At 45.8% G+C, this 27,627-nt stretch overlaps 2 protein-coding genes across 3 annotated transcripts in view; both read right to left on the reverse strand.

Annotated features, from left to right (window-relative positions):
* LOC119372167 (uncharacterized) overlaps positions 1-264 on the reverse strand; it is a 69,221-nt gene extending 68,957 nt beyond the window's left edge. For both annotated transcript variants that reach the window (XM_049419820.1, XM_037642630.1), the window contains exon 1: positions 94-264. In XM_049419820.1, the coding sequence (XP_049275777.1) occupies positions 94-198 (105 nt within the window). In that variant the 5' untranslated portion in view covers positions 199-264. The remainder of the gene's footprint in view (positions 1-93) is intronic.
* LOC119406531 (uncharacterized) lies at positions 246-27,616 on the reverse strand. The gene is made up of 5 exons (XM_037673271.2): positions 27,425-27,616; positions 15,352-15,488; positions 15,215-15,282; positions 10,929-11,015; positions 246-298 (listed from the first exon to the last, which is right to left on the reverse strand). The coding sequence occupies exons 1-5, from the start codon at positions 27,524-27,526 to the stop codon at positions 246-248; spliced, it is 447 nt and encodes a 148-aa protein (XP_037529199.1). The 5' UTR covers positions 27,527-27,616.
* Positions 27,617-27,627: the final 11 nt, after the last annotated feature.

Here is a 27,627-nt window from a genome sequence, read left to right on the forward strand (position 1 = left end):
GCTGTCACCAAAGTATGAGCCATGCTCCACATAAATGCAGGTTTACGGTATTTGACACAACATCGTTTATTGCAAGCGCTCCTATTTACTTACCTGTTTCATGTCGCATTGCGCATGACGTGGTGGGGTAGTGCGTATTGGAAGCAGCATGTCTGTGGCCAAGAGGACGAATATGGCTGAAAGGAGCTCTTCGTGCATCTTGCTTCAGTCTATTGTATTGCGTCTGAGGGCAAGCCCGATGTAAATCATAGCCGACTGCCACTTCTTACGGTATAAGACGTTGGCGCAATATATTCTTCTTAGTCAGGAACAATAGAAAGCAGTAGTATATCACTGTAAGATTCATCTTTTCTTCAACCGCCAAACAATTGGTACACGTTAGGCATTGACAGTGGCGTGACGACAAAATGTGAACATTTCGAGAAGACTCGAAAATGTGCACACGAGGAACGCTAAGTTCTCGTAGAATTGTCACTCGATCATTCAAATCGCTGTGCCTCATTCATTATAACAATCATGCGTGCTTTTTTTAAAGTGGAAAACATAGTTAGAGGTCGACTAAATTCAATATCCCTCAATCGCTGTAAGAATTCTTTTTCTTACTTCATTGCGTAAAACATTGCGTTACAGAGCGACTGATGCATTTCTGCGAAGTTCAAAGCCTCCGTCATCCACACTTGTTTCCGTATCTCTTTCAAGCAGAATTCCGTTTTTCATTGTTTGTCTCTTCTACGAACTTCTGTGAATGAGCATTGTTTCTGCTTACATTACAAACATTAAATCATACCTTTCCGCAAGCGGGTGTTGCGACATTATTCTGACCTAATAGTGCATCACTTTAATCTTGTGCTATGGCTAAACACTAATGCTGTCGAAAGCTTGTTAAGTTGTTTGTTTACTCATTGATATTGTTAACCCGAGAAGGGTCATTACAGGAATCAAAATAGAATCCATAGATAAACATACGCTCAAGAATCATGCGTGCTACATGACGACAAAGAGAATTGTGAACGCACTGCTTCAGTCACAAAATTGACAATATCATAAGAATAATAATAAAATGAGCGCAAATGCTATTGTCGCGACCACGGCTTTGCGTTGGTAGTTAATTAAAGAAAACTGCACGTGTCCAGAATCGTCAAGAGCAAGCAGTTCCTATATAAAATTGTAGCAGCCCCATCAACATTAAGGCAAATCCAGTGCGTCGGGCATCATGTTTCATTTATTATTCACTCTGGTACAATAGTTGTGCTTAAAACTGTCATTACACGCTATCGGACGTTCAGTAAAGACAATATGCCTGTGCCGAAAGCGTGCGTTTCGTGCTAATTTGATCGTGCTGGTCCCATCAATCTTAACTTTGATATGAAGAATGAGTAGGATGAATTTTAGTCTGTCCACTGTTCTACTTGAATGTAAAGCAAACATATTTGCGTTTGGAGATAATTAAGTGGGGTAGACACAACGGCGATATTTGTTGAATCCAGCTGCTAGAATCTGGACTCGGTCTATTATTGCGATAGCAATTATGTGGACACTCTTGACGGATTTTTGCCGTCACCGTCGCCGCCGCCGTCATGTCTCGGATATGTATATGTATGTATATAGCAATAAAAGCTTCAAAATATATTTCAGAAGAACAAACCTCCGAAGTAATCGACCGGGGTTTCGAATCTGCTACCCCTTGGTACGCAGCTCGCTGCCTTAGACAATTACGCCATGCCTCATTCGTTCTACAGGATACAAACGGAAGAATGCAAACGCACGCGGCGTTGGGTGAAACGCACGGGACGGCACAAGGGGCCAAATTAAAATTAGGCGAAGCGCGGGCAACATTGCATCGCTGCCTGCTCTGCGTATTCCCACGCTAGTTTTTCATTTTGGAGTTGTAGCGCCACGCCACTCGTGGCCAGTCGTCCAGCGAAAAAGAGCTTCCCATGGCTCGTAATGGCGCGAGCTAGTGGGAACGGTTTGGCTCTTGTAGACTTATTCCACAAGAAGGAAGAAACGAGACGGCTGAACCAGAATCACGGCATGTATGTTATACCGAGACCAGAATCATGAGCTAAAATTATAGCGCAAGCGCACAAGACACCCGCGAAGAACATAAGCGTACGGCACAAGCGCTCACTAACAACTGCCTTATTTTTCCATATGCTAATGCATATATAAGCACAAGGCACACCGCTCATGCGCACACAAGAATAGCTCTATACTGAAACGTGTAACAAGGATGATAGTGCATCTGATACGCGATGACATGAAATCATATACAGATGGGTGCAGGGGCAAAGAAGTGAAGAAGTAAGAAGGACAAAGCTTCACTGCCAGTTGGGCATGTTGGTAAAGGTTCATGTTGAAACAAGCGCAAAATACACGAAGGCTTAGAAATGACACAGGACGGAGCGCTTCGTGTCCTGTGTCCTTTCTAACTCTTCGTCTATTTTGCGCTTGTTTCAACAAGGACACAGAAGTGCGTTTGCGCTGTGAAGACAATTAGTGCACTCTTTCCTTGTTGCGTACGTTTTTTTTTTTCTTGATTGATTTATTTAGTTATAATGTTATCAGCATTCAATACACAAAATAGAACAACAAAATTAATAATACCAACCTCAATTATTGGCCAATCTCCTAGTGTAGCTGTGAGCCATGTCGCAGAGGGTACAACAACAACAACTGTAAGTTCAGTCTCAGGTATATATGCCAAATAGAGCCCAAATGAAGTTCTACCTTAGTGACCAGAATCGACGCCCGTAGGAAATGCGAGCTGTGGCTTCGCATGCCACTGCCAAGCGCCTTCTTTATTTTCTTCTCTTGAGGTCGCGCGCTCTGTGGTTTTGTTTGACGTCCAAAGGAAGACGCTGGAGGGTCTTGGGACAGCGCGAGTGCAAGAGTGCGAGAGTGGCTTGCGTTCTGCGTATGTGTCATGGTGGCTCGCAAAGTTTTTGGGTTGCTAGTTATAAATCTTTCTAGTAGAGAGTTTGAGAACTGGGGACCCAAGAAGTTTGCGAGCCGCCAGGGCGCATGCGCAGAACGCAAGCCATTGTTGGGCTCTTGCGCTCGCGTTGACCCAAGACCCGGAAATCGGAAAGTAGCGTGGGTCTTGGGTCGCCAGCGAGACGGCGCAGACGCAGAGCGGGCCACGACGCAGTATGGCCCGGGTCTCGCATGATTTTAATTTCGCCACGTGTGGCGCCCCATGCGTTTGACCCAGCGCAGCTTGCGTTCCACCCAATTCTAAAACTCTGCTGCTCCTCCGAACGCAAGAGAATCCTGCCCAGCGCAACTTGGGGACCCAGTGTATTGGGTCCCCAATTCTCAAACCCTCTAGTGTTTTTCCGGAGTTGGGATGTGCACCTTCGACTTGTACTTTTACATACACGGCTTGGTGGATCGTGTTCGCGCGATTATCTCTTCAGGGGGATTTTTGTACGTCTTGTGCTTTCACCGCAAAGTTTGCGTTGAAACTATACCACATGATGATCACTTTGCTCGCTGCAGCGGCCGCGTTTGCGAAAGGAGTGATCTGCTAGTTAGAAGACCCAAAGTAGGGGTTAGTTGAAGTAACAACTGTGAGAGTTCGCGCTCGTCCTATGTATACCTGTGCATTCTTTTCGTGCGTCCTTTGAGCAGCGCGCTGCAAGTGTCGAGCTATGACAGTTGTTAGTTCGCACTCGTCTTAAGTGTTTTATTTTGCTGCGTACTTCGTGCTTTAGCAGCGCGCAGCAAGTTTCTAGCTGCTGGGCGTTCTTCCTGCGACATTCCAATTTCTTGCTATCGCATTCATTGCTTCGCCCTTGAGGCGAAACTGTGCCTTTTTGTAACAATCTATTGCCGTCTGAAGGGCCCATACTATTTTGGGGTATTCTATCATGAGTATTACTAACTCTTTCGCTATCGCAAGAAAATAAGAAAAACGTCGCAAAATTACCGAAAGAGCTTTTTCCTTCAAATTGGAGAGCATTTTTTCTGAATAACACAGTACTATTCTTTCAATTGAACGCGGTTCCTTGATTTCACTAATCGCATAAAAATATAACTAGAAGGTGGTTTGCTCATGACGACAATAACCCTCATCGGTTATTTTGTTACAGAATCTCATGAGGACTAGACCCGTCAACGGTAGTAAAAGGGTTAAGATATCGTGTGCCAAGCCTGTTAACGCGGCATCGTTAAAGAGGTCGTTTCGCAGAAATTTCGGTGTTGGCGTCGGCGTCGGTGTCGGCATCGTTTGTTGTGAGCGAAAAATTATGTTTTCCCTGAATGAAAAATCAAGAAAGATGCAAGTAAAATAAATGAATATCTTCGGTTCGAGTGAGGATCGAACCAAGGCCGTCTGCTTGGTAAGGCATTCTACCACAGAGCTACGCTATTGCTTGAAACTGCTTCGGAAAAAACACTATATGAATGTCATGTTGTTGAAGGAGCCTCCTTAACGCATGTAATGCGTGGCAGAAGCGTAGACTCACGCCAGCCGTCAAGCGAAGTGAATTGCGCAACGAGTGGGCGTTTTAAAGGCCCACCCAGTACAAAGGGCCCAGACATATTTATTCATCATCATCAGGAAAATCATCAAAAAAGAGACCAGCTGCGTAGGTTTGCGTGACGCCGTACGGACGCGTAGTGGGCCCTTCGATGACTTGCAAAAAGAAGAAATTATGGCGTAGTAGGCACTCAGCAGCTGTACTTGCAATAGGCATCTTAGGAGCGTTTGAAACGTTCAATGCTTCGCGCACAGTCATTCGTTTCGTTACGGCACGTTTGACGCATGCACCAAAAACCGAAGCTAGTCTAGTAATTGAGAAGGCGATGCGCACGAGGTACGATTACGCTATCGCATTCTACTCTTGAAGGCTATGCTCAAGCGTCCGCCAGGTTTTTATTTCAGGAGCACGACGGCGTAGGCTGCGTCTTAGGCTCCACGGAGCTCCACTGACTCTGTTGCATGCCATATATTTGGAAGTGCTCCACTTAAGGTGTTAAGGGAACAGCACGCCTAAATATTTATGTTGCGTTGCCTTCTTTAGCAATGTCACGGAGTATGCAAGTGTACGAATGGATTACATTTTTTACCAGTTAGACGCAGATTGTTTCTGGGTAAGCATCATCTGCACTGGGGAACACCACTCAACGATTGTTTCTAAGCCAACGCGCAAGTTCAGTTGATTGTTTATTGATGTTGTATAAAAAAGAAGCACCTCTGGAGCAGCGGCACAGTTCATTGTTAAATAGTAAATATTTTATTCAATGAAGGCTGCTACGACATTATTTGAGTGCTCTGAACACCCGCTGACAGCGTGAGCTGTATATATGGTACGATATTCCGCCTTTTACAGCCTGGCGAAAATACCGTGTACATTCTGCGGGTGGTTTTGCTCGTATTAGTGAAGAATTTCTCACGCGGAGATCGTAACGAATCTGTGCACCTAGAAACGAAGAAAGGAAAACACGGATTTACCACACCACAACTGAACGCTCAAAATTGATGTTCGCTGCTAACACGAGACCATGTATCGCTACCACGTCACACCAGCATGCCAAGAACATGAACTCCTCATCAACTCTTCTTCCGTGTTCCGTTTAGCTCCGCAATTCTCGGGGGGAGGAGGGCTGCGATTCATATCTTAATGACGACATAGACAGCGGTCTCTGACGAATACGACAGAACATCTTACAGATATGACAGCGATAGCAATGAAATTTCAAGCGTTAATGGGGCCCTTTAATGTAGGGGACATTTTTATTCTTATGTAAATAAAGTTTCAGTGTTTTATCCTTACCTGATTCATTTCATTGCGAACACATTTCAGGTCCACTGAGCTTCTCAGAACCCGCCACGGTGTTTTAGTGGTTATCGTACCCGACAGCTGACCCGTAGGTCGCGGGGATGGAACCCCGGCCGCGGCGGCCGCATTTTCAATGGAGGTGCAAATTCTTGAGGCCCGTGTATTCAGATTTAGGTGCATATTAAACAAGCCCAAGTGCTGGAAATTTCCGGAGCCCTCTACTACGGTGTCCCTCATAATCATATCGTGGTTTTGGGACGTTAAAACGCAACAATTATTATGAGCTCCTTAGATTTGTCTACGGCCGCCTGCTCGACCTCTTTATCGACTAGTAGATATAAATTCTGGCAGCATTCTCGGTCTCTTTCGTTTCTGTAGCATTATGCCTGTAATACCCTGTTCTGGGAAATCAGGTTTCGCAATGGCGCACGGAATCTTCGCGCATTTAATATCCGCTATATATATTTTCCCAACAACCGTCGAATTTTAACATGCAACATAATGTCCCTGACATAAGCTGTGCGTAATAAAAGAAAGATAGCAGTGCACACTTTACAATGTTTCAAGGCCGCTGTTACAACAGAATGGCTGATATCATCTAGCGTCCCACGACCACTTCTTTTTTTTTTTACGCGCTGCAAGGGGCTTAATTTACAGCGCGCTTCTGCACAATGCCTCGCAAAATCACCCCCGCATGATTGACAGGTGTCACGGTGCATCCTGAAATCGTTCTGCACTGGCAGTGTGCGGTAACGTACAACTATACAGGTTGTCTCGCGTAACTTGGTGAAGACTTTAAAAATAAAAACCGCGTCGCAAGCGACTGGAACCGAATGCATCCGGTTCGCGCTGGCCTATAGTTAGTCAGGCTATTTTTTTTATTTTCTCCTCAATTATCCCGTTAAGTTTATTTAATTATCAAACTTTTCTGAACAACCAAAGTAGGAACGAATGGTTGAAGAACACCTTCAAAAACCACCATTGAACGGTTTCCTCTAAGACAACTTTCACGTAGTTCTTTATTCGACGTCGCAAACAAAGCCCGCGAAATAATAAAGAAATCCTCGTGACTAAGCGCTAGCCCGTTGATATTGTGCTGCTCCCAAGCATGCGATCGGTGAACCAGGTAGCCTGCAGCATTTCGTGGGTGCTTCATCGCCTGGGCAGCACTCGGTCGGTGGATGTACACTTGGCCTAGTTTCGGTGTCGGAAATAAAGCACCGCCATGACGCCGGTAGCCAAGCAAAAATGCAATAACTTTTGCATATATGGTTTCATCTTTTCAACTTACGTTGCAGTATAGTAAATTGGTAGTAATTATAGGTAGAAACAAAAGGTGCGTTTGGCTATTTTCTTTCCTTTGACGCCCTATCTCTATAGGTAGTCGCTTCATTCGTTGCGCCAAAACGTGACGGCTTCGCTCTTATCACTTCGGCTGCCATTCTCTTCGCTTCTCCTGCCGCTTTCTCTGTCTGAATGTGTGTAACTTTTTCTGTTGTGTTGACAAGTTGGTATTCTTTTCGTTTCTGTGCCCACAGACGTGCCGAGAATGTGCGAAAAGCTATGAAACTGATACAAGAAGGCGTGGTAAATGCTCGTGTGGTGCGATACTTCGGTCAGGATCAGCAAGGCAATATTTTTCTGCTTCCCAGCGGAAGACGGGTAAGCACGCTTTTTCTTCAGCTGACATGAAGAATCAAACGCTATCCTTATCGTAGCATCTATAGGACGGAATGGAAAGCTTCCCGCGGTTGCCTTCTAGGGAATATCATTTTTTGATTTCGCGTAACGTCTTTTTCAATAATGTTGTAAGAGGCGAAAATGTTTGAGGCCCGTGTACTTAGATTAGGTGCACGTTAAAGAACCCCAGGCGGTCAAAATTTCCGGCGCCCTCCACTACGGCGTCTCTCATAATCATATCTTGGATTTGGGACGTTAAACCCCAGATATTATCATTAATAATGTTGTAAGAATCTGAAGCTACTTCTTGACAGTTTCTTTTGAGCCGATTGAAGCTATAGCTGACGCGAAGACGGAAACTTCTCTCCAATATTTGTTAGTGATCGATCTTTATTTTTTCGACGAAGCACTATCTTGCAAGCTATGTTTGCCGAATGCACCTAAATACTTGCTCCAGAAGATGGTTTGGCCAGCCAGCATTCTGCTAACTAGCTTTATTGTCAATTAACATCTTTGAATATTCATACACTCTAAGAAAATAAAGATTCGAGAGTGTCACTGCACGCTCACTCTCTTCGGTTATTCATTTCACCCCTTTTAGACGGTAGAATCAAGAAATGAGAGTCAGATTTCTTACAAGGGTCAATTGACTATAGTGTAGCACATTTTCATTGGCTTCCGATCGGAAGACGCCACCGCATATGTCTATACATCGCGTCGCTGGTGGTCAGCGCCGTTCGTATACGCTGATGGGCGCGGGTCGCTGTCGGCGCAACGGCGGCGGCGGCGCCTCCTCTCCCACTCACTCCCGTATCTTGCAGTGTGTTACGTGTCTTGTAGTTCTGTGCTTGCGAAAACGTGCGCATCTTCGGTTGCGGTAACGCCATATTGTAACGCGGAGGCTTGGTTCTGAAGGCGACCCTTGGAAGGGCCGATATTCATGGAGCTGTGGACATAGCGTGCATGGTTACCTGAGAGCGCGCACTAACGGCATACACAAAGAGAGAACAACGCGACACAAGTGCCCACTTTCAATTGAAGTTTAATCACGGAAAAGGAAGAAAATGCCATACAGAATACCACGCATGCGTCAATGCGAAGAATAAACATAACTCAAAGACATACGTCACACATTGCTTAAAAATTAGCCTGACAACATGACCAGGTGTTAAAACATGATTGTCGAATCCAGCAAAGCGCTATGCGGTGCGGTCCAAAAAAGATACCTCTTTATCTATTAGTGCAAATGACATCTGAATTCGGCTTCATGGGATTCCCGCGCCAACGTATGCCCACCGGCCGTTCAGTCGCTGTGCGGTTTTCTTTCTCTTTTCCGCGGACACACCAAAAGGATCTGCTGTATTCTGCGTTCTAAAGCCTGGAACCAGGCCCGTTTCCTGAAGTATTGCCCTGCTTCTGGCTTGCAGCAGGTCGGTTCCTCATTTTGCTCTAATCCATAAGTCGGTGGTTTCCATAATCCATAAGGTGCATGGCATACGCACGGCGGTGCGCAGACGCATTGAGCAGACCTGTAGGCCTGCGGATTCGTATGCGCCTTTAAGCACACCTACAAACATGTTCCTTGCGCCTCGGGGGTTGTCTACAGCAGCCCGTTATTGTGTGGCCGCGTTTACGTTGGCCAGAAGGGTCGATGTCCGAATCTGCGCCTCAGTGAACATAAAAAACGCAGCTAAAGGTCCTGCTTTTTCTGCAAACTTCCACATGCATTGCAGAGACTGCAGATGCTCCACGGATTTCACAGGCACCGCAGTTTTGTTCAGTCATTCGGACAAGGTCACAAGAGAGTATTGTGAGGCGTTCCGTATTAAAAAGGAAGGTCACAGATGTGTCAGTCACTGTCGCTTGCACTAATATATAAAGAGGTATCTTTTTTGAACCTCACCGCCTACGCTTTGCTGGATTCGACAGTTACATTTTAACATCTCGTCATGTTGTCAGGCTGATTTTTAAGTAATGAGAGACGTACATCTTTGAGTGACGTTTTTTCTGCGCTGTGCATTGACGCAAGCGTGGTATTCTGTATGGCATTTTCCTCCGTTTCCTTCATGAAATTTGAAAGTGGGACCTTGTGTCGCGTTTTTGTCTCTCTGTCTCCATCGTCAGTGCACGCTCTTCGGTAACGATCAATCCATACCAACTCGCCCATCCTTCTGCTTTGTTGCGACAACGTCCACCTGTTAAAGGTGAGTGTATTGCCCGCGTAGGCACTAATTATACAGCTTTAGCTGGGAGTCTGCAGCAGCGATGCGATGTAGGCTACCTGCGTCCGCGGAGACTCCAAACTAAAACTCTCTGTTAATGAGTTGAGACCTTTATGCGCGTTTTTGTACAAGCTCCCGTAATATGAGTGATGCTATCAATTCCTAAGTGCCATTGTTTGCTGACTGCATACTGCGCATGCACTGCCGTAGGCACAAGATGTCGTTTCGAAATGCGCTTCACAAGTCCTAATAAAAATAACATTTCCACCAGTATTGAGGGTTCAGCGTGCGTCCATGCGTGGAAACATTAGAAAAAATGTCGGCCCGCGTGCGGAACACTTAGACGCAATAAATATAATAGATGTTTTATTAAAGACGGTAGTTTGAGGCGCAGATGTAGTACGGAGCATCGAGCACCTACGCGATTATCGGTTAAATTGGAGAGGCTTCACCAGGAAGATGAAACGTTCGCAAGGCTATTTTTGGCCAACACGCTGACGGCGCGCCTTGCCGGGGCCGCCGTTGTGCACTATTTCCCCTCGTTTATCACTAACGTGAATGAGTTTTTCACTAGCGGACCATAAGCTACCTGGTAGGCGCCTGTTTATTCGACGTGCCTAATAAGTCCACAATCTGAACACAACTCAATTTGCACAAACATTGCACAAATACATCTGTCTACTTTATAACACTTTCCTCAAAGCAAAAGAATAGATTAATAAATAATAAGAGGCAGCACAGGCAGCTGATTCCTGACTGCTTCGAATGATATCGATTCCCAAAGCGTGGTATCTGTCGAATTTTTTTTTCCTTTATTTTTCTGCCCCAGTCAATGACGTGGGCAAATGTTTTACAGAACGCGTTGGGGTTGTCGCGAACTTGCACGGCATTACCATGCACATTGATGAAAGATAAGCTAAACAGCAGCCTACCAAAAGAGCACCGCGGCTCTGAAAAGCGCCGCGTAGCCATTGCACAGCATTTTTACTATGCGCGACTTATGTGGCCGATAAATTAAAAATGAACTAAAGCGACGTCAATGTTGTGTTCTATGACGCATTTACCTAGAGCAAACGCGTTTCGCCCGCTAAGCATAGTTTCACGAGCAACGAATGGGCTCACCAGTTTTGTTGTTCTGCGCGTTTTGTGCGTTTTACGCCACAGCCATATTACGACATACATATACGCTGATCAGTAAGTAGAACGTATTGGCTCAATAGAAGAGTAAGTGAATACATACGCGATGTTATTGACTTGACCTTAATAACAGCACAGGACCTGTCTCCAGCCATATAGCGCAAAATTTCAGTACACAGTTGTTCCATACCTGAAACAGCAAACAAGGGAAGTTTGTCAAGTCATAAACAAAGGCACGTCATTCGAGTCTAGGCGTTGCGATGACACAGTCGTCACGAGCAATTATGAGTCGTCATTATACCGTCTGTACTTAGATTTAGGTGCACGTTAAAGAACCCCAGGTGGTCGAAATTTCCGGAGCCTTCCACTACGGCGTCTCTCATAACCATATCGTGGTTTTGGGACGTTAAGCCCCAGATATTATATTATCGTCATTAGACCGTCGTTATGACATCGCATAACCTCATCGTGACGTCACTATGACGTCACATGATGACTTACCACGTGGCATCCTCGCTAGGTAGGTGTGGCGATCCAGGAGGCAGTGCGAAACAAGCTCAGGTGCAGAGAGCTTTCGGAGGAATCAAAATAATCGACTGAGAAAAAGCAAATGACTTTCACTTTGGCGTCGGTAGGCGAATGCGTAAGGAACCATGTGATTTCTTCTGAAGACGACAGTCTTTTTTGGGGAACTTAAACACAGAAATTTTGGTCTGTCTGTCTGTCTGTCTTTCTGTTTGTCGGCACGTCACTCGATTCAGCCACCCGGCCAAAGTTGAACCACTTGCCCAAGGGCCAGTCATCTTGAACGGCTGACTAGGTTCATACTTGCGTACATTGTTGATCAAAAAGCAAACATTACACATATCTGAGGCGCAACATCACTAGGTAAGTATTAGGTGGTGTGTTCCTTTAATAGAAAATACATAGATACGTAATTCTAGAGACCCTAGATTCTTAAGCTGCGCTGAAAATGCGACTGCGCTGAAACTTGCTTTCCTCCGTGCCCTCTGCACGAGCTCCATGTTGTGTTTCGGTTTCGGTTCAGTATTGCACTGTACGAATGCCATGGGGCGCCGCTCTAGCATTCCTGTTTTACCCAGGCGACGTGTAAATAAAAGAGTGTGTGGAGAGTACTCGTTGTGTGCGGACGTTACTTCTGCTTCGGCGCTTCGCGCCAAACCGCGTGTTCGGGCTTGCTGGCGTCCCCGCCGGTCGCGCTGGTCACCGCCGGTCTTCGCCTGCTGCTGCGCCGGGACTACCAGTCCGCAACACAGCACTCATGTTTCCTGACGTATTGCCAGATGGCGTCCATATCTCACGCAGCGCCTCTTCTATCGTCTTTAGACGACATTTGCAGCGAAGCACGCAGATACGCGGTCAATTTTTTATCATGAGGCCATTAGGTCAAACCTCTATTCTTGATCACCGTATAAATACTTGGGAGGTAAATCCTAACCGTTGAGGCGATGTCTTGTCACGTGCATTTAACGTATATTTATTCAAAAGGAACTCGACAAACTGCTCAACAAAGGCGTAATTGAAACGTCAGCTAGTGCATCAGCTGTATTGTCGTTTTGAAAAAAAATTAAGGTAGGTTCGCTCTTGTGATTCCAAGCCTGAAGGAAGTGCGGAGCTGGGAAGCCTTCTTTGTTTCTCTTCGGTTTTCTGCACGGAGAGCGGCCGATCGTCCAGTCGTCGCATCACATCAGAAAGAGTTCGTCTTTCAGAGGCAAATCGAGGGCAGTGTCATAGCAGATGATCGATGTCTTCCTCAGTACTGCAGACCTCGCGTGCCGCAGTATCGGCGACTCCAATTAATGTTGTGCATGCCCTCGTGAAGGCAACTCCCAACCAAAGCCGACAAAGAAGCGAAGCTTCACGTCGACAACGTCTGGATGAAGGTCGGAGTTCCAGCGTAAGGTTTATTTGGTGGAGTCTCGTACGTGTTATACTTGGCCTGTTCCACTCCGCCTCTCTCTCTCTCTGTCTCTCCCATCTTTCCACTCCCCTTCTCTTTCCCCCGGCGTAGGGTAGCCAACCGGACTGCTGTCTGGTTAACCTCTCTGCCTTCTCCCCTTTGTGTTCCTTCCTTCTTCGGTTTTCTCTTTCCTTCCTACTCTCTTTCTTCTTTCTTGTTCTCTTTTCCTGTTTTTCTCTCTCTCTCTCTCTCTCTCTCTATATATATATATATATATATATATGTTTTCTTTATTTTTTTTTCATTTCTTTTTCTCTCTTTCTATTTCTCCCTTGCTTCCTGTTTTTCAATTTTTATGTGTGCTTTTGCCGGTGCACGATGAACAAGAGGAAGAAGCCATCTTTGGCATGAGCACGCGCTCAAATGGCTATGCTTTGCCTGCGCTACGCCAAACTACGACGACTGCATACAATCACAACCTACGACAGCCCGGCCCTCTAAAGCGCTCCGCACTTAAAAACATGTTTTGCCGCCAGTGTGAAGCAATGAATCCGATAGCAAAAAATGGTAATGTTATACGAAGGAAGGCTACCAGCGAACTCTTTTGGATCCGATCTCGGGTGACTCTAGTTTATGCGTGACTTTAACTGACTTGGCTTCGTAAAGACAAATGTACAGCAGAACTGAGGGAAAGCCTCAGTGACGAACTGCAAAGTGATGCAAAGCGAGGCGAACGTGGGCATGGTTTAGCCCTGAAAGAATCTCCTCTCCGTTCGACCACCTGCATGCCTCCAACCTCCAACTCGTCTCCCTCCTCTACTCACCTCCGCTATACTATGCTTTACTCTGCCTCCTCATTTTCCTCATCTCAGCTTCCATTTCCTTTTGCAGCCCCCGATATACTATACCAATATAGCTACGCTATGTATGGTATAGTGCGTTTTTCGATGTTCTTACGTGTTGTCTTCCTCGCGGTGCTTAAACTTCCCTGCTTAATCTATGAACCAACTAGCCCAACAACGCTACGCTTCGTGTGTGTGCGTGCTTTATGTCCATACGTGTTGCCTTCTTCGCGCAGTTTAAACTTGTCTTCTAGACATTACTTCACCCGTTTCAGCTCGGCTTTAATAGCTCCGCTATAAAACGCTGGTGTAAGGGAGTACTGCCACTCCAGAGAGAGAAGCGGTTTTTGTGCAGTCTGTTTCTCAACGCGAAGCGGTAAAAGAAGGGCATATGAGCCGTCTGGTGATGTCTTCCGAGATAACGCGTGCGCCAGCGCTTGGGGCCACGCCCTTATGCAAAACTTCGCACTTGCTGTTCGAACGACGTAGTCCCCCTCCCTCTCTTTTGGCGTCCATGCTCGAGGAAAGACGGGCGGAGCGTTTTATCTCTGCTTGAATAACTATCCCTGGCAAGCCTCGCACGGGGGATTACGTTATCGCAAGCGCCCTCCATGCGACATAAATGGCTTGTTTCATCTCTATTTCAGCCGCGTTCGCCGCCCGCGCTCGCGCGTTTTTAACCGCGGGTAGAACATACGATGCACGGGGCGAAGTTATTGGTTTTGACTTTATACAGAACATGACGGCGACCCCAACGGCGGCGGCAAAAACACGTCTCGAGTTTCCATACAATAGCTATGACAACAAAAAGAGATGACAGCCATATACATATATACTTGCCTTGATTATGGTCATACATACACGCGGATAAAACATCCACACCATAACAGCGAGCACAGGACTAATCATACCTTTGAATTTTATTTTTTCGGTTTTGATAATGTTAACTTGAGAAATATACGCAGTGCTTTTGATGGATAACAATGTGGGATTTATGCGATCCGTTTATGAGGACTATAAGCAATTGGTGCCATTAGGAAGTCAACTCTATAGATCATATTCATCATTCACAAAACACGCCCACCACGCAGCCCGCCGAAGGCACCCAACATAGCCTACTTATAAGCGTGTACTGTGCATGCCAGGACCTCTTGCGGCTATAGACCTAAGGTTATTAATACAGCCCGCATTATACACGGGCTTGGCTATACCACGCGAGGTCATCAACTGTTACAAGGAAGGCGGGAAGTCAAGAGAGCGAGAAAGCAGTGATGATTGAAATTCAAAAGAAAAGCGAAGCTTGATAAGGTGTACATGAAAACCAGAACTACGAATTTCCCCCAGCTCGTTCATTCTGTGAATGACATCTACGCGAAGTGGATGCCAAAGTTTTGTCTTCTTTATGCTAAGCGACCATGAAGGCCCAAGCACACTGGTTCTCTTCACACTCCCACGACCCATTAACATCGGCTCTTCTAAGCCACGCAGTGTTAAACGCGAGAACTGTAACCCTAGTGTGGTCGGCTCGGTTGTGTCGCAACAGTGTAAATGGTGGTCGAATCCTATTTAGTTATATTTAGATTATTTAGCTCAACTGGTGCGAGCGAATGCGTATATTTGTTGTACCTCTGGACGTGATGGTCATCTGTTCCGGATGAAAGTGATAAAACTGTCCCCGGAGTGCAACTTCACCCCTACGAACAAAAAAAGCAAGCACTGTTCAGAATGGAACTCAAACGAAATGCTATCGCAAAAAGCGTTACCTTCGTTGGCCAAATAGGAAACGCCTTTTGTATGCAATGTCCATTACCGTAATAGACTCCATTTTATCAAGCTCGCAGGTGGTACCTCCATTATGAGTGGTTTTATACGTCCATATTGCTTCTGAAGTATTCACAAACTAAAAGAACAAAGGAGCAAAATTATAAGAGTCAGAGCATTGCTCTCGCACAGATTATGGTAATACAAAAGAGGTAGGCGCTCTTCTATTTAAGTGAGTAGTACAAACTTCTGTCTTTCAAACTAGGAGAACTACCCTGCCGAATTTGAACTAATATTCATTCGAATGCCATATTCATGTTAAGGAAACTTTTTTCGGGGAAAGGGAGGGGGGGAGGGGGGGGAGATATAACAACTTTTGTAATTTGTTTACCTCAGCTTATGCCTAATTTTCAGCTTTCTCCTGTTTTCGCAAGAAGCGCTACTGCAGAAGAGAGATTAAGAATTCGCCCGCCCAAGGTCATGTCTACTGCGTACCTTTACTCCCTGTTCAGTTTCTTGCCGTGAATTCTGTCAGTACAAAATCATTACTTTCACTACATCCCCTCCAAAACTCAGCACGACCAACGCCCTGCCAAGCAAACGAGGGGTTTCAGAGACGCGGTTTTCTCAAGCCTAGCACATTACATTGAGCTGAAGTCAAGGTGCACCAACGAATTCGCCTAAAATAACGCTCAGTTGTTCCTTTTTTGCTTCATTGCCACTGCTCTGCATAACTTGCTGAAACAAATCGGATCCAAAGCAAAGTTAACGTGTCTCGGGGAGGGATTTCTTGGGTTAAATGAAGGTGCAGTCGTAAAAAACTAGAGCAATATATGGCTGTTTAGCCTTCCTTCCACCTTGTTATTGCGGCACTTAGTCTCCTATTTGTAATGACAGCTAATGAGCGCACCCATTCACATTATGTTCCATCGATTTCGTTGCTTAAATTCTTTCCTTTTTCATTCTAGAACATCATAGATTTCCCGCTACGATTTCAAGTGAGAAACATATATTTCAAATGCTCATTGCACTTCATTAGCCGTATGCACCGTATCAATTGTCCTTCAACCTTCAACGCAACTCGGAAACAGCACTTTGCGGCAGCCCTTCATAACAACAACCTGGCCAAATAAAAACGCTCTCGGGTTCTCATCTCATAGGAACATGACATGCGACCCACTGTAGCTATGCAAGTTATGAAACACCTTGCAACGTTTTCCAATAACGTAGCCTTTAACTAAAAAAAAAGTTGTATGTTGTCAATTGCGAATAATTTCATAGCGAACCTTCGGCACTTTGGGCGTTTCCATCTGCGTATCTATCTATCTATTTAGCCGCCTACGTCTGGCTGCTCTCATGATCGCCTCCTTAACTTGGTGTAGACCAAAATTGGCATGGGAGGGTAAGAGGATTTGACGAATATGACTGTCGGGTCATGACGGCGACTACAGACATTGGTAATTCAAATGCGAGAGCGTTAAGGAAAAAATCACCGCATATCCACGGGGTGAATGATGATGAGCGGGGCGAAGCTCCGGAGGGAATCATCGGTAAACCGTGAAACTCTCCCGTGAAATTCGCCCAGTACATCATATAAAGAGTGTGAAACACCGTGTATATATTAAACATCAAACTTTTAATGTACTGTTGGTTTACGTGGTCCCTTCATTATCACCGCTTTATGATCGGTGAAATGCAAGGAAAGTGTCCGCTCCCGAGCGAAAAAGAAAGCGCGCAAAGAGCGAGGGCGACGCCGAGCGAAAGAGAAAGCGCGCCAAGAGCGACCGCGTTGACCGCTCGCCCTGTGAGAATTAACGGCAAGGCTAGAGGGAAGACACGACGCGCGTAGCGTCCCTCCTCGCGTTCCACGACGCGAGGTCGGTAGCGTGCCCAACGAAAGCCAACGGAACGCGATCGTGCAAGTGCTCCGGCTTCGCATCGCCTCATGTTTCCATTTAGCGTCCCAAAACCAAACATCTTGCTCAAGGTGTGCTTTGCGTTTTTCGTAGATATAATTTCTTTATCATGTACATTAGGACGAAAAGGTGAAAGCTCACTAGAGTATATCGCCCGCAAAGTATGTCTTTTAGTGTGATTTAACTCTCGTACGGCAGGGTCCTCTCGCCGTTGCCGATCGGCGCTAGCCCGTTGCCGATCGGGCGAGGTGGCTACATACTACTACTACAGAGGAGGGAACGACCCACACCCTAAGGTGCTTCGCCCCTAAAACCGACATCGGCAGAGTTGACCGGACGAATGAAAAAAATAAAGAATAGGATCACAGCACTAATCTAACCCAAGCATTCTGCGTAGCAATCTGGTATTCTACCACAGAGCCATGCCAGGTCTATAAACTGGTTTGGAAAAGCAGCCTATGCAGGTGTAACGTCGGTGTAACATCAAGTGTGGTTGTGGTGCTTGCTATCTAATTTTACAAGAAAGCAATAAACACTACATATGTACTCCTACCACTTTACGCCTATTGATTAACTTCGAAAGCTCCGCCAGCTCTATTTTGTCTGTTGCATTTGAGGCTTTTATAGCTTGACGTTTCTTAATGAGGTGTTTTGTCTCTTAGGATAGCTTACCAGTGTCCTGTCTAACGACTGTACCCCCGACTTCCACTGCACACTCCTTGATGATACTAGTCAGATTATCATTTATTGCGTCAACGCTAAGGTCGGTTTCCTCGGTTAAAGCCGCGTACCTATTCTGAAGTGAAACTCTGAATTCCTGCACTTTCCCTCTCAGAGCTAGTTCATTAATCGCCTTCTTGCGTATCAGTTTCTGCCGTTCCTTCCTCACGTCAAGTTGAATTCTAGATCTTACCATTCTATGGTCACTGCATCGGATCTTCATAAGAAAGTATAATATGGAGAGAATTGAGCATGCTCTAAAGAACGGAAGAAGCCTCAAAGCTATGAAGACAAAACTGTGCATAGGCAAAAATCAGATGTATGCATTAAGGGACAAGGAAGGCAAGGTCACAAACAATATGGATAGAATAGTTGAGGTAGCGGAAGAGTTCTACAGAGATCTGTACAGCAGCCGAGGCATTCAGGATGATAACGTAAGAAGGAGTAATAGCGCAGAGGAATCTGACATCCCACCAGTATTGACAGGAGAAGTAAAGAAAGCCCTAAAGGGAATGCAAAGAGGCAAATCAGCTGGTGAGGATCAGGTAACATCAGACCTGTTCAAAGACGGTGGAGAGATTATGTTAGAGAAACTGGCCACCCTGTATACGAAGTGCCTCTCGACGGGGAGGATACCAGAATCTTAGAAGAATGCCAACATCATCTTGATCCATAAGAAAGGGGACATCAAGGACCTGAAAAATTACAGCCCATAAGCTTACTGTCCGTTGTCTACAAGCTATTTACAAAAGTAATGGCCAACATAATTAATACAACATTAGAGTTCAATCAACCAAGGGACCAGGCAGGATTTCGTACAGGATTCTCAACAATAGACCATATTCATACTATCAATCAGGTGATAGAGAAATGCGCGGAATACAACCAACCCCTATACATAGCCTTCATAGATTACGAGAAGGCATTTGATTCGGTGGAGACATCAGCCGTCATGCAGGCACTGCGGAATCAAGGCATCGACGAAGCCTATATAAACATAACGGAAGACATCTACAGCGGATCCACAGCCACTATAGTCCTCCATAAAGAAAGCGACAGAATCCCAATAAAGAGGGGCGTACGGCAGGGGGACACGATCTCTCCAATGTTATTCACCGCGTGTTTACAGGAGGTTTTCAGGGCCCTAGATTGGGAAGAGTTAGGGATAAGAATTATTGGAGAGTATCTCAGTAACCTATGATTCGCTGATGACATTCCATTGATGAGTAACGCGGGAGACGAATTACAGCTCATGATTACTGAACTGGATACGGAAAATAGAAGAGTAGGCCTGAAAATTAATATGCATAAAACTAAAGTAATGTGGAACAATCTTGGCAGAGAACAGCGCTTTGCGATACGTGGCGAGACACTGGTAGTTGTAAAGGAGTACGTCTACTTAGGACAGGTAATAACCGCGGAGCCGAACCATGAGAGTGAAATAACTAGAAGAATAAGGATGGGTTGGGGCTCATTCGGCAAGCATTATCAAATCATGAATGGTAATCTACCACTATCCCTCAAGAGGAAGGTATATAACAGCTGCATCTTACCGGTACTTACCTACGGAGCAGAAACCTGGAGACTTACAAAGAGGGTTCAACTTAAATTGAGAACGACGCAGGGAGCGATGGAAAGGAAAATGATAGGTGTAACCTTAAGAGACAGGAAGAGAGCAGTGTGGGTCAGGGAACAAACGGGGGTTAAGGACATAATAGTTGAAATCAAGAAGAAGAAATGGATATGGGCCGGGCACGTAGCACGTCGGCAGGATAACCGGTGGTCATTAAGGGTAACTGACTGGATTCCAAGAGATGGCAAACGCGTGAGGGGGAGAGAGAAAATTAGGTGGGTAGATGAGATTAAGAAGTTTGCAGGTATAACGTGGCAGCAGAAAGCACAGGACCGGGTTGATTGGCGGAACATGGGAGAGGCCTTTGCCCTGCAGTGGGCGTAGACAGACTGATGATGATGATGATGATGATGTACTCCTACGATATAGGCGTCATATCAGATGAACCTCTGTGGTTCCAGTGTTGGCTCTGTTTTTATAGCAGTCTGATAAATATTACATTTGTATCCCTATGATTCAGCAAGCTACATTGAAGCATTATTCGACCCCGGAGGAATACATTAACGAATCTTACGTATGATATGCACATCGTCGAAGCGTAAATTACACTTTGTTTTGATAATACTGATGTCTGTGCTCTAGCGAGAGCGGTGACGTTACGTCACACCATAAGTTACCCTTTAAACGCCGGTGTTGTCGACGTGCCTGGTAAGCCCACGATGTGCACGCAGCTATTACACTTACAGAAACACGTCGACCCGCCTCGTAACGCTTTGCTCAAAGCTGCAAAATTCAGCATAGACGTGCACGCTGGCTGCTTCGCATGAAACCGATTCCCACAATGCGTGAGACCTGCCGAGTTTTTTGTATCATACCTTGATTTTCTGTCACTTGATTTCTAATTTACGTCGGTTTATTACTGTAGTAAGTGCTATTGTTAATGTCAGTGCATGTTTTTAGCGAAAAACCCATAGAATCTATCTATCTATCTATCTATCTATCTATCTATCTATCTATCTATCTATCTATCTATCTATCTATCTATCTATCTATCTATCTATCTATCTATCTATCTATCTATCTATCTATCTATCTATCTATCTATCTATCTATCTAACCTCGTGCCTGTGGGTGCTCTCGCGGTCATTTCCTTTACTTGGGATACTGTATTCTATCTGCGCCCATCCGGTGTCGCTTCCTCGTCGGCTGTTTCTTTTTTTGCGCCGTTTTTTGTAACAATCCATTGCTAACTCGCGAAGCGCTCCATAGGTGATCCGTAGAATAAGCAGTTGCAGGAACTATGGGATGTGGCGGCTTTCGGTCCAACCCACCATGCCGGGTTTTTTTTTTTCACTCCGTCCGCAATGGTGGAGCAGTCGCGGGTCGCGGGTTCCGAATGTTGCTGGTTTGGTCTCCTCCGCGGCGGTCGCATTTTGATAGAGGCGAAATGCTAGAGGCCCGTATACTATGCGATGTCAGTGCGCGTTAATGAACACCAGGTAGTCGAAATTTTCACAGTCGTCCACTTGGCGTCTATCAAATCATATCGTTGTTTTGGGACGCAGAACTCCACATACTTATTTCCGCTCCGCAAAGAAGGTCTAACTCTCGGTCCACGTTTCAGCGATGACAGCCCTTTAGAATATAATTTTTTGTTTTGGTTAAACGTGACTGCAATGACGACAAGATCCGTAATCCATGGTTCTTATCGCAAGCCAAGCAATGCTTTTCTGCTACTCGCGGGTACTGTAAATGTTTTGCTATCAAATCAGTCGATACAGAGAACAGTTTTTATTACATAATGCGTTGCTGCACGCGAGAAGCATCATCTTAAAGAATCTAACAACGTGGCTAGTTGGGCGATTTGTAACACGTCATTCATAATGTTATTGAGCGCAAACACTAGACAAAATACTAGCGAGAGGACAAGGCGCAGCGCATTCTTCCAACTAAAATTTATTCGATAAGTGCACACATATATATACGCAGAAGAAAAGAACCAAGCGAAGAACGTAGAGAAAGAAACCCGGGTGTGAACAACAAAAAAACGCAATAAAAGTGTCGACGTCATTCCTAGGTGCAATGAAAACGCAAAGACAAGGTCAACGTCATTGCTAGATGCGTCTTTGCTAGGTGCGTCTGCGCGAGAATTCAGTTCTCGATATAGTATTCGCAGAAAATACATGCGTAAACGTGTTGTTTACGTTTGCCTTCAACGCTCGAGTTGGAACAGCCGACCGTGGTTTTGCAAAGCAATAATGCACGTGCGAGAATGACGAACAATCACAGGCCTACGGCAGAGCAGTTCGCCGTCTGCTTGCCTCAAACCGGAAACCGGCAGTAGATGACGCGCCCCACATTCTCTCGCTCTTTTGCCGGTCACCTATTCTTGTACAGCGCGCAGATAATCACACTCGCAAATGCGACACGACCGCCTAGCCATATGCAACTGCTGGCCAAGTGTCCTCCTTCATTATGCGTTACGGATGTTCTCCCGTCATAATGTGTTAACGTGGAAGCCAGTGTGCAGCAGATGCTGTCGAGGAACTCGTCCGTATGTGTGGCTCGTATTTCAGAAGTTTGTTGTCTTGCGATTCGCAGACTAATGACATCACAGAGCCCACAAATCAGACTCTGGTGAACATGCTTCCTATATACGTTGCGTCGAACCACAACAGTTAGGTTAGCACGATGTCTAACCGTTCACCACGTCCGCCTTTAATACTGCCGAATACAACACCAGTGGCGACAGCGCTTTCCTTTCCCTTCACGTTCAACCCGCACATTGCACCTCTGATAGGGGACCAGCGCTGGAGTTTTCGCGGTGTGGTCTGTGCCGCCCTGCCGGTCAAAGCGCGCATAATCCAGCCGCTCCCGCTGACGAGAGTGGCGACTGGTTGAGGCGACGCGGGCGCGTATCGCCGAAACAAAACAAAAGGATGCTGGCGGTACTGTTGCGCATTGAAGTGCCAAAATACGTAGAAAGGAGGGAGGACGTATCCTTATATGCGTTTCCATCTAAAACATCCGAATAGGAACGGATGCGGCGTTGCATCCCGGCAGTCAGGCGAGCACAGTATGTTCTGCTCTTGCTCTCCTGTCTAGTGGCGTCGGGCTGGTTTATAAATCGAACTGCACAGTCAGGCGAGCACAGACCGAACTGCGCGTGTCTGCTAGATAAATTCGATAGTGCGGGCCACCAGCGGAAACCGGGGCCAACGAGCAGAATTTAATCGGTGTTTTGTCGAAAATGAAACTTACATATTATGCAGCATGCGGCATATGTAACAATTTTTTTCATCTGACCCCCACCAAGCTCATTTCTGATGCCACCGCGTGCAGTGAATGATACCATAAGCAGGTAGTCTACATTACTTGCAAACAGTTACGCAGAAGGAAAGCCGTCTGTCTACGAGATGCGTACGGGGGCACGTTCGCCGAAGGCGCTGAACTGTTAGGAGAAAAACGCACGCGATGGATGCCTCCGTTGAACTTCACTTGTGCTACAGGGTTGTTGTCACGAACAAAGCAGCGGACTACACGAAGCTTAGCTTTCTGTTGTCAGCCGATGCGGTAAAGCTTCTTTGGGCATTGGCTGCCGCGGCGAAGTGACATCGCATTATGCCTCGCTAGAAAAGGGTCAAATGTCTTGCATTTTTACTCGCCGTTTAATTCGCCTAACGTACTGTGTCAGTCTTTTTCGCTTGCTTGTCTCTGCTTAGAATAAACGTGTTTGATCAACATCGACAATTGTTGGCGTTTTACGTGCCAAACCAGGCATCATTATGAGGCACGCCGTAGTGTGGGAATCAGGATTAATTTTGACCGCGTCGGGATCTTTAATGTGCACATGTATCCGACTACGCGGCTGTTCTTTGTATTTCAACCCCATCGAAATGCGGCCACCGTAGCCGGGAATCTATCTCGCGCCCTCGAGCATAATAGCGCGACACCACGCATGCTATGCTAGCACGGTGGTTTGCTTGATCAACGTCCGCGTGCATACATACCGCTGGCTGGGCATACACAGCATGGCAGAAAAACGTTGACACAGCTACCCGCCGTTGCCTCTTACTTTTTTTTTTTTACTGCAGTAGTGCGCAGCTGGTATCGACGCAGCACGTACTTATCAATGGAGGCTTGTGAGCCTGCACTAGCTTGACACAAATCCCAGGACGCAACCAGAAAATGGTGGCGACTCCGTCGCCACCACGGCACAGCACTTTTCTTCGACGCCGTATGCTCAGACGTAGTCTGCTTTGCAGGGCTTCTCTCCGTTTCCCAGTGCTTTCCTGAGAAAGCAGCCTTCAGACAAAAGTTATTTTTTTTCGAAACCATAGAGCAGTATTACTGGCGCAATGGCTGTTCGCGCTGTTGGCGCCAAAATGAAGCACGGGAACGGCGCACGCGCGTGCGCTCACCGCGGTACAGTGCGGCCGGTCGTCCGAGCGCGAGTGGCATGGCCTCCGAGATTAGCCGGCGGCGCGGAGGCCATGGGAGCGGCTGAGTTATGTCGCGACACCCCGCCAGGCGCCCTTTTTCGCCGCGCCACCTATCCAGCGCTGGTCTCCCATACCACTTGCTTCTTTTCTGATAATGACGATATTTCTTTAGCCGAAGCTTTCTGTCACGGCGAAGAAGCTTGCCGTCTTGCACGCATGCGTACAATACCATCCCGAAGCAGATAAAAGCACCGTTGCGTATGAAAGTCCATGCTGAAGCGTGGCTTGTGCGAAAACTGCTAGGCCACTACACCAGGCCATGTGTTGTTAGTGACCACCTGATTGCACTATATTATCGACTAGCTAGCATCACAGCTAGCGGGAGACGTTCTTTCTAGACGAGTAACGCAAGTGGCTCGTCTGAAATCTTTAACACGGTGAAATGCTGCATGAAACGCGGGGGGCGCTTCCTATGCGAGAAGGCAAATATTACATGTATCTGCCGGGCGAAGACTGAAAAGCAGAATGGAGGTTGAAAGAAGATACCGTATTTACTCGAATCTAGGCCGGCCCCAATTCTAAGCCGACCCCCGAAATTCGCAAGGTCAGAAAAAAAAAACTTAATCATTGTACTCGAATCTAAGCCGAACCCCCCCCCCCCCCCCCACACACACACACACTTTTGCACATCGTTTTTTCGAAAAAAAAAGACTTAGATTCGGGTAAATATATCTCGGCAGCTCTATACTATGCGGGCTCGCAAGCTGAGTCTTGCATGAGTTGTTGTTTTTAACTTGTATGATATATCACGCTAACACCGGTATCACCACTCTGAAGAAGAAGAAACATTATTACGGTTCAAAAGCGAAGGGGGACCTGGAAAAACTTGGAGGATGCTTGAGCATCGCGTTCAAGAGTATAACGCAATAGCGTAATCGGGTCCCATTCCCATCGCCTCCTCATTCGCTAGGCCGGTGGACGCCTTTCTCGGTGGACACCATGCCACAAGGAAAGGATAGTCTGTGCGCGTACAACTGGCTATTTAAGACTATCCTAGAATGGCTACTACCAGTAGAGCTCTGAAGTGCCCGCTATGACATCATTCTTCCTTTTGCGAATTCGTGAAGTACCCACTACACGTCCGCACGGCAAACCGCGCGCCCCGCGCTGCTGCACACTTTGTTGGTGTTTTTGCTGTGAATGATGGTTATACCTGTGGGCATTGTAATTGGTGGGCCTTCAAACAGACCACTCGTTGCGCTATGCACATGTTTTGACGCCTGCTGCGATTCTACGCTTCTACCACGCAACGTTACAGGTGTAAGGAGGCTCCCGTCTATGAATGCGTCTAATTTACATAATTTGATTCCGTTGTTCTGCAGACCAAATCAAATTCAAGCGTATGTGTAAGAATAAATAACAGAATATTTTACAGCAACTATTTACAATTACAACGCAACTAATTATGTTCTCATTGTACAGTGAACCATGCTATATTTCTTCATTACCCGAATTCAACGAAACAGGCAATTTACATGCACAATTATCTCCTGGCAACGAGAAATCGTGCATAAAGGTACAAAATATTGTGAAATCCCTGCTGAATTGCCCCGCGTCCAACGTCCCCGTAACACGCCACAGTCTTCACCAAAACTGATCGTGTGTAGTAAAATATTTCAAACAGAAAAGATATAAATGAACTTTGGGCAACAAGAATGCTTAATTTACCATTAGTAGAGTGTTTGTGGTCTTTTCCTTGCCAACAGTCCACAGAAATGGCAAAAGTAAGTCGCGTCTGCAATTGAGTAGGCCGCGTAGCAAGGGACTATTTTACAAGCTCGAGTTGTATGGTAGAAAGGGTTCATTGACGAGTTAATAAAGTCTACAACTTAATTGATATATAGAAAATTATCTTACAAGCTACCGGTCCTGCCCTGCCGCTATTACCAAGGTGTTTCCCAATGTTCATTTCTTGAAGAATGAATGGAAAATAAGAAAAACGAGTAATTCGAACCTGTGCTTTCTCACTCAAGCTATCATAGACCTCTCCAATTTCTCTGAGCTGAAAATTCCAGCATTTCGCAAATAACATCTGCAGAGAGTTGCATATTTTCAAACATTATCGCCTTTCACCTTTACAGATCATTCGTTGTCGCTGAAATACTTTCGAAATCCGAGACAACGAGGTTTTCTGCGATGCGTATTCATCTTTGTCAACCTGTCATGAATGCAATGAACAAAGTAATAATTGTTTATCTGTACCCTTCTCAAATGCTTCTTGTGGAAATGCTATTGCTGTTACATCCATTTCATTGTTTTCCGTTGAACGGAAGTTGTTTATGTCTGGTGGATGGCGCTGTAATGCACTTTTCCAGTATGCGCGATGGTGTAGCTAGATCAACTTTAATTTTTTTGCTTTAATAACTGGCGTCAAAAGATTCGCCAAACTTTATTCACCATGTACTTTCTGTTGGTTTTATTTATTTTTTTCTGACATTCGATTCAGCAAAGATTTTTGGACCGTGAAATCTTCTATTGCCAATTTTAGCCTGTAGTAAACTTCATGTTCCTTATACCTGTATATTTAAAGATAAATGGCTGGATCTCCCATCATTGAGAGCAGAAGTAGCCATAAAATGTTTACCGTCAAAGTAGGTTCGTTGTATATAATATTAGCCATAATGTTGCGCATGTTAGCAAGGTTATATCCCACCTAACTACTTCACACTACACTTTGCACTTGTCCATATGGACGTCATTGTTTGCTGACTCTATGCGTGATAAATATTAACGTCTGCTGCCGATGCGACCGCCACACGACCGCAGCCTGCTCCACTTCACGCAGCGTGCCACCATCTCTCAAAAAATGCGGGAACTGGCGACGCGAAACCGCTGTCCTCTGGAAACGCGCCGTTCACTCGCTCACTGCTGGCGTTCAAACAAGAACTGGCTTGCCGCTGGAGTTGAAATGAGCAAGGGCATGGGTCCCTATCTGCTTTTAAAACGTCGCTATTTAAATGGTAAATAAGATTTCAGCGTACAAGAAGTTACAACTTCAGTGGTTGTGTGAACAAACATTATGAAGGACTAATTTTGCGATTCGTTTGGACTGTTGTCGCGGTATGCAATGTGGTCCTGTTAGAAATAATGACAGCCAAAATACCGCATTTACATAAAACATTTGTGCTCATTTCCCGGATGTCTAGTTGACAATGTCCAGATGATCTCCTTGAGAACCCGGGACGTCTCTTTGAAGTGCCCGGATAAAGCCGCTCGCATTTGGCTCAAAGACATTTTATGGCCGCCGGAAACGCAAACTAAGAGCATTCCAGACTTAAAACGAGAATTGCAATGATATCGACCGCAGTTTTGGGTTGTGAGAAGGCTTATTCGTCTTTATACCAGGACAAAAATATTCACTGACCTGCTTCATTTCGTAGCGCACATGACGTTCCTGGGAAGTGCGTATCGGGAGGGGCATGTCGGCCATAAGGATCAATGTTGCTAAGAGCACCTCTTTGTGCATCCCACTTCTTATTGTTCGCCGTATGACTGTGAGCCTGACATGAAACTAATACCGAGTGCGGTTTCTTGGAGTGTAAAATGTTCCAACACCTTTTTCTTCAC

This window comes from Rhipicephalus sanguineus, chromosome 10 (assembly GCF_013339695.2).
Source record: "Rhipicephalus sanguineus isolate Rsan-2018 chromosome 10, BIME_Rsan_1.4, whole genome shotgun sequence".
Classification (NCBI taxonomy): domain Eukaryota; kingdom Metazoa; phylum Arthropoda; class Arachnida; order Ixodida; family Ixodidae; genus Rhipicephalus; species Rhipicephalus sanguineus.

Coding starts and splice junctions, on each gene's coding strand:
- LOC119406531 (XM_037673271.2), bottom strand. CDS start 27,526: ATGCACAAAGAGGTGCTCTTAGCAACATTGATCCTTATGGCCGACATG. Junction 11,016..15,214: donor GATGACCATCACGTCCAGAG/GTACAACAAATA, acceptor TTGCTGTTTCAG/GTATGGAACAACTGTGTACT. Junction 299..10,928: donor GGTCAAGTCAATAACATCGC/GTATGTATTCAC, acceptor TTCCTGACTAAG/AAGAATATATTGCGCCAACG.